This window comes from Triticum urartu, chromosome 3, assembly GCF_003073215.2.
Source record: "Triticum urartu cultivar G1812 chromosome 3, Tu2.1, whole genome shotgun sequence".
Classification (NCBI taxonomy): domain Eukaryota; kingdom Viridiplantae; phylum Streptophyta; class Magnoliopsida; order Poales; family Poaceae; genus Triticum; species Triticum urartu.
The window spans coordinates 14172814-14180190 of NC_053024.1; the positions used below are offsets into that span (position 1 = coordinate 14172814).

General features: G+C 42.4%; 1 protein-coding gene and 1 long non-coding RNA gene across 2 annotated transcripts; both read right to left on the reverse strand.

Annotated features, from left to right (window-relative positions):
• Window positions 1-1154: 1154 nt before the first annotated feature.
• Window positions 1155-5329, reverse strand: LOC125547668 (putative disease resistance protein RGA3). The gene is made up of 2 exons (XM_048711478.1): window positions 2266-5329; window positions 1155-1541 (listed from the first exon to the last, which is right to left on the reverse strand). Exon 1 carries the CDS (start codon window positions 5315-5317, stop codon window positions 2276-2278), a length of 3042 nt encoding a protein of 1013 aa, XP_048567435.1. The 5' UTR covers window positions 5318-5329; the 3' UTR covers window positions 1155-1541; window positions 2266-2275.
• Window positions 5330-6083: 754 nt separating this feature from the next.
• On the reverse strand, window positions 6084-6939 carry LOC125547669. The gene is made up of 3 exons (XR_007300723.1): window positions 6817-6939; window positions 6350-6578; window positions 6084-6251 (listed from the first exon to the last, which is right to left on the reverse strand). It is a non-coding gene; the product is annotated as an uncharacterized LOC125547669 (long non-coding RNA).
• Window positions 6940-7377: the final 438 nt, after the last annotated feature.

The window sequence follows — 7377 nt, forward strand, 5'->3', positions numbered from 1 at the left end:
GCCCTGGATCAGTGCCACGTCATCACCCAACCGCTGTCCCACGCCGCACAGCTCGAGCGCGGAGAGGAGCGAGCCCCGCCGCCGTCTGCACCGACCTGGCTTTGCCCTGGGGCAACGAGGGTAGGAGATGCGCGAAGATGACCGAACTCACGGTGGCTAGAATTCGCCCCTTAGTCGCTCGCGGGAGCGACGCGATGGGGAGGAGGGGTGAGGTGGGCCTGGGAGGAGGGATTCCGTGGCGCTGGGCGACGGCGGTGGCGGCGCTAGATCTCCTTTCGCGAGGTGGCGCTGGACGCTCGCCTCTCCTTCCAATGGGAGTTTATATACATTGTTGTACCTAATGTGTCCACCTCATCAAGGCGCTAGAGAAATCCTTCCTCCCTGATACATTGTCATCTATGAGTGGACCAAGCTATTTGAACTAAAACCACGAAACTTATTTTGGATGGAGGGAGTATTTAGTTAGTATAAATAGAGTGCTAGCTGTGTAAAGTAGTTGTAATATGAACTTGTGAAAACCTGGAGGGAAGGTGCCCATGTGTTGGTGCACTGTGGGTGACGGCGAACTGCATCTGCTGCTGTAGCCATCAGTAACCTTGTGTGTCCTGAGTAGCGTGTAATCTGTGTGTGTCCTGCTCTGCCCCTCCTCTGTTTTTCTCGCCTCAATTTGCTCGAGCAGCTTGCGTGCGTTAGCAACTTATTAGAGTATTAAACAGCCCACCACCTTCAACATCGCCTGCCTTTGGGGCATTCAAATGGACTTCCCACTAAGTTGTTCAGTGATTTAGAGTTTGATAGTTTGATTTTTTTTCTGAAGAAACTTTAAACTACTAGTGCAAATCTTATTGCACTAATTAACCTCGGAAAGGAAGAGAAAGTACAACTACTGAGGAGCATGTGCAATGGACTATGGCTATGGCACATCGCGCAGTAGTAGTTTCTGCACTTCCCTTATTCTTCTTCAGCTCCACTAATTAATTACAGAAACAAGCTTTCTTATTATTGTTGCAACTCAGGATTACACACACACACACACACACACACACACACGCACACACACACACACACACACAGAGGTTTGGCCATACATACAGGTCACACAGGTTCAGTGCAGCAAAGCCAAAGGCCAAATTCAGAAACAAAATAAAACGAAATTCATCATCCTCCAGTACATGAATAAATTAAATCATCACAAAACGAAATCCGTCGGTTAAACTAAAAGAACGAAACCATTCCACGGAGGTTCAGTACAGCAAAGGCCTCCAGCCCCAAATTCAGGAATAAATAATGTGAAAGCATACCACACAGACAGGAGGTTCAGTACAGCAAAGCCCTGTGGCCCAAATTCAGAAATAAACAAAACGAAGTTCGATACAGTATTTATAGTGCACCTGCCCAAAGGAAAGCAGGGGAATTCCTTTCTTCACCAGCTCGCTACACATCCATCATGGTACTTGCGCATCTTCAGGATTGGCAGGCATCCTCAGCTTAGTACATCTGATGCTTTTCCCGTTGAAGCAAACTGCGCCGTCAGTCCTATGCTGCCAACGAAACAGACCGAAATGATAAGTAAGAAGCTATGGCAATTGACAAGCACTTGATATGGACATATGTACGAAGTATGCACCCATCACATGAAATGTGTTACATAGTTGATGTTTTTTCTGTGGGCAAAGCAGGGGGGGGGGGGGGGGGGGATCACAAACACGTCGGTACAATTTTGTATATGCTGAGATCTAGCATGAGCACAGCTACTATTTTGCAGTCTTCTTTTCGGAAAAAACCCATTTTGTAGTCTTTCACCACATACAGAACTGGGTGTGGTTTGTCTGAATAAGAGATCAATGCCTCAACATCTATAATTACTCATATCTGTTAATGGAGATGCCAATATTATAAATTCTAAGAGGACGATCGTGAGAATTTAAGCAACTCTAAGAGGACAATCATGAGAATTTATACAATAATATGAGTTTCCAATGCATGTTAGTTAGAGATAGAACACACATAAGCAACTTAGAGCACCATTATACAACACTTAATGACCTGGCACCTGCAATCTTCCGCCCTGCTGGTGTCGACATCTATTAACCAAAGTTCTGTTGGGATATGTACAAGCACAATATATCTAATCATTTCGGTTGCATAATCATATAAAATGGCATACAAGGTACATCCAAAAATTGATTGTTAGAAGATGAATCAACGTCAAGAGAATCAAAGGCAATACAAAATACCCAACCAGTATACAGTGTACATATATACCTTGAGACATCTAACTGGTAGACAACGAGTAGACATCCAGGTCTTCGCCATGAAGTCGCTGGTGCTGGTTTTGAAGCCCAAGCACCCAGTGGGAAGAGATCTCTTGCGTATCCTCGCCCAGCCCCAGCTGCTGCAAACTGCCCAGCCCCTCTACACGGGTTAAGTTCAGACAACCACGTACTTGCAGGTCTGTCACTTGAGGGAGATTAGCGACCTTTTCCAGGCCTTCACATTTGTCAATATGAAGGAGCTCAGTGAGGTGTGGGAAGTCCTCCACGGCCTTCAAGTTGTTTGTTCTAATTAATTCGAGCTTCCTCAAGCTGACAGTGTCCTCTCCAAGTTGTCGCGGTAGAGCCCTCAGCTTTAAGCAGCCTTCAAGTTTCAACCTCACCAAACGAGGAAACAGACGCAGCCTTGCAGATTGGGCGTCGTCCTTTCGAATCTCAGCAACTCCATTTGCTCCCCCTTCATCATCAGCATCTTCTGCTTCTTCTTTTTCTTCAAAAAAAGACCACTCCTCCCAGTTGGGCAAATGCTTGAGGCCTAACCATTCAAGTTTAGGAAAAGCAACTAATTCATTGCATAGGGGATCACCCTTCCCGCAACCAACAAATTCAGGGCCAACCTTGGTAACGGCATATGCTCCATCAATTTTTAGAAATTTCAAGTTGGGTAGCTGGCCAATAGGTGGAAGATCCACACATCGTAGATTTCTAAGGGTCACATGTGCCAGCGAGGACAAACAGGTGTTACCAAACCAGTTGGGGTACTGCCGACCAAGGAATCCAATAATATGTAGGGTTTCCAGGCTGCTTGGAGGTATTAGCTGCTCAAAGACCTCCTCGGTGCTAACATCTTCTGAATATGATGTCCACTCCAGTACTAGTCCTTTTAGATGGTTTTTGTTCGTCAGTAATGTATTTGTACTATGGCAAGCCGCTCTTTCCAATTTAACCAACGTAAGATACCTCAGCAATGACAAAGATGACAACTCTTCCAACTTCCATCCATCTTGTACATCAGCATTTTCAATTCCTGCCCCAACCGGAAACCCTCGTAAATCAGTGAGGAACTTCAGTTTTCCTATCCCTTTCTGAACTTGATTTATTTTTGTATCAAGAAGACTAAGACATCTTAAATTGTACAATTGGGATATCGCCGAAGGAAGATTGTGCAAAGCATCACAATAATTCAAGCTCAAAATTTGAAGGTTTTGTAGGGAGCCAATGGATTCAGGAAGACAAGATATGCCAGTATAATCAAGATCAAGTAGGCGTAGATGTATCAGTCTTCCTATATAATCTGGAATGCTTTGTACAAGTGAGTAATTCAGTACCAAAACACGAAGAAGCAGAAATCTCTTGAACAATGAATCCTCAATGCTCCGTGGACTATGAACAGTAAAGAAAGTCCTCACCTTAGCTTCCACCTTATTCATGCTAGGCAACACTAATTTATCCTTCTTACTCACGGCAGTAACTCGTCGTAGTTTTGACATATTCTCACCACTTAATGTTTCAATATCACCAATAAAACACTCTTCTTTTGATATACTCAAAGCAAGCTGTCTTAAGAGGTCATGCATTTTGCATTCAGCCTGGTCAAAATATCCGTTATCTGGTTGGAGGAGATTCCGATGGATTAGCTCATAGTAGTACTCCTCTGCTGTGTCTTCTAGAAGTTGGCCTTGTTGCTCCTCAATGAAGCCTTCAACAATCCATAACCTGGTAATTACACGGCAAAGAATGGTAGAATCTTCAATATACAGTGCACAATAAAGGAAACACTGCTTTAGACGATATGGTAACTCATCGTAGCTTAGATACAAAGCTCCTTCTATTTCATTAGAGAGCATGTTCTGGGAGCAAGCATATCTTCTCAAAATCTTTTTCCACTCATTATCTGTTTGATCCCTGCTTGCTAGAACACTGGCGGCAACCTTGATTGCAAGAGGGAGGCAACCGCATTTACGGATAATCTCAATCCCCGTGTTTCTTAAATTCTGCACTTCTTTCTCATCAATATTCATGCTCTTCCAAAGCAGCTCCCATCCCACCTCTACGGACATGAGATCAACTCTATGGGTATGCTCTACGCCTATTCTCCTTGTAATTTGATCATCCCGTGTGGTTACCAACATTACTCCAGATGTTGTTTTGTGTAATGCAGGCCTTAATAGATCCATCCATACATTGGAATGCCATACATCATCTAGAACCAGAAAGAAACTCTTTCCTTCTATTGTTTCTGCAAGCTTTCTCTGCAGCTCAGTTATGGTTTCACCTTGCTCATGATGCACACCAATATTTCGGAGCACCTCCTTCAAAAGAGTTACTTCACTGTAGTCTTGCGAAACACAAATCCAAGCATGCATCTTGAAGCTTCCTTTTATTTTTTGGTCATTGTATACTTTCTGAGCTAGTGTTGTCTTACCGACTCCTCCGGTTCCAACAACAGCAAGCTTGTAAGACTTCTTTTCCTTGTTTGCAAGCACCAAGTCCACCAACTTCCTGCTAGAATGTATGATTTCCTTTCCCACAAGGTTGGGCTCAACAAGGTTGGAACTTCTTATCAGTTTGGATGTTGGACCACTTCCATTAGGTTGTGCACTACTGTTGAATGTTAAGAATATTTTGTCCTTTGAAATGTTCTCTACCTTTTTGTTGAGGGTTCTAATCCGAACAGCAACGTCACGACGTGAACCAATGTTACGAAAGCAAGGGAAAACCGAATGACCTTTACATGCAGCCGAGTTGCTTGATGATGATGAAGGGTGGTTAGGCAGTAGCTTGCTTCCTTTGCATCTAGCCACGTCCAGAATTTCATCAACATCATATATAACATCTCTCAGTTGGCCAAGCCAATTGTTTACTGCTAACTCTTTTGCCCTCCTTTTCTCAGCATCATACATACAGCACTGAATTAGTTCAACTCGTTGCAGCAGTTTTGCGAGCTCTTCTTCCACCCCTAAGATTAGTATGGCTTCATTGGTAACGATATCTTGCAACTTACTGGCACATGATCGAAGCAGAGCTTCTAGTATGGTCGCCATGGATGAGGCAAACTCGGCGCTAGAGATATCCACCAAAGAACACCAGGGTCAGGGTGGCTTGTTTAATTGCGGCATCGCAATAACCAAAGGCTGAAAATTAATACACAAGGTATCTTAACATGCTTTGAACTGAGACAAGTCTCAGTAAATATATATTTGTTAGAAGTGTAAACGTGTTCAGTTAGAGATAAGGAGACATAGAGATAGAATTAGTAACTTTCTTACAATATTAACTCAAAAGATGTGAACAGATATCACTACTAGTTGCTGTTAACATTTAAGAAATATTAGCATAATGAAACTATGCAACGTACATACAGATACAATGGCCTGAGTAGGGCCAGGTATTGAGGTCTAAATTCCTGAACTAGCACTCTGTAGTTACATTTTTTCTGCTTCTCTCTGGTATATTAAAATGATTTAATGGTTTGCTTTTCTCAGCTCAAGGGTCATAAATGGCAGCAGCCGCATAGAAGCATACATAAAGAACCAAGAAAAAAATGTTGCATTGAGTTACAATATGTACAAATATTAATCATAAACTATATTTTTGTTTGTCTGATCCATTCTACCCTTGATTTGTTTTGCATATGCTGGACAAGAAATGATGGCAATTTATTCCATCGTAGTAATATATATATATATATATATATATATATATATATATATATATATATATATATATATATATATATATATATATATGAAAGTATGATAGCAAGTATTTACCTTACAAACCACTATTCCAATAAGGGATAATCAACAGTGATCATATGGAGGACACGGTTTGCCCTGATGGTGAGCCAATTGCCAATTTCAAGATCTCGCAGGGCTGGGCGCAAGCTACAAGGAAAACAGAGAATAGAAGATCATCGGAGCCCTCCACAGGTCCATTTGAATCGGTGGTGATCACTGGAGTAAACTGATCAGAATTCTGCAAGGAGACCAGCAGGTAAGGAAGGAAGCATGCATACATACGCACACTGATTAACTGGAGAGGTAGAAGAAGAATAGAACGAATTAATAGCTTACCAGATCTGATTAATAGCTGCTACAGCCCCTCCCCCTGCTTGCGTAAACACTGCAGGCTAGATAGCAGAGTCCGCGAAGACGAAGGATGGCCATTAGCTGGGAAGGTGAGAAAGATATTGGCGAGGTGCCCATTAGCTGCTTTGCCCACTGGCTTATTGTCAACACATACTGCTTAATTAACTAGCAAGTAGCATTCGTCCGTGCCAATGAATGGATAGCTTAAGCTGATCTGCAAAGAGATTCCACAAGGAGTCAAGGATTCCACAAGGAGTCAAGGATATGTCAAACTTGAGGTGACAAGGACCTGCCAGATCCAGCCTGCTTCCATTAGTAGATTAATTATATGCATGTAGCGTGTAGAGGTTTCATATATATTGACAGATATTTTTCTTTTTCTCTTTTTGCAAGATGAAATTAACAAGCTAAAAGCATGCCACCAGAGTAAGTTTGAAAATAGCTCAACTAACCAAGCCCGCCGCGTCGTCCTGCGTGTACATGTTCTGTATTGAGAGAAACTGAGCTCCCTCTCAGTATTTCTTTATTGAAGCAAGAACACCTGCAATTCTGAAACTTGCTTGGTTTGAGACAGCAGCGGAAATTTTGCTGATGCTGAAAATTGAAAAAGGTCTTGTGCTGTATATGACTGCAATTTATACATGAAGCTCCATGACATACCAGTTGTCATGCAAAATGTTTTGTATCTTCTAATCCGAACAGCAACATCATGACGTGGCCCAATGTAACTGATTTGCCTGTTGATGATGAAGAGTGCTCAAGAAGTAGTTTGCTTCCTTTACATCTAGCCACATCCAAGATTTCATCAACATCATATATAACATCTCTCAGTTGACCAAGCCAATTGTTTACTGCTTGCTCTTTTGTCCTCCTTTTCTCAGCATCATGTATGCAACACCGTATTAGTTCTACTCTTCGCAGCACTTCAGTGAGCTCCTTTCCACCCCTAAGATTAGTATGGCCTCATCAATAATGATATCTTTCAACTTATTGGCACATGATCCAAGCAAAGA

Coding starts and splice junctions, on each gene's coding strand:
- LOC125547668 (XM_048711478.1), bottom strand. CDS start 5,317: ATGGCGACCATACTAGAAGCTCTGCTTCGATCATGTGCCAGTAAGTTG.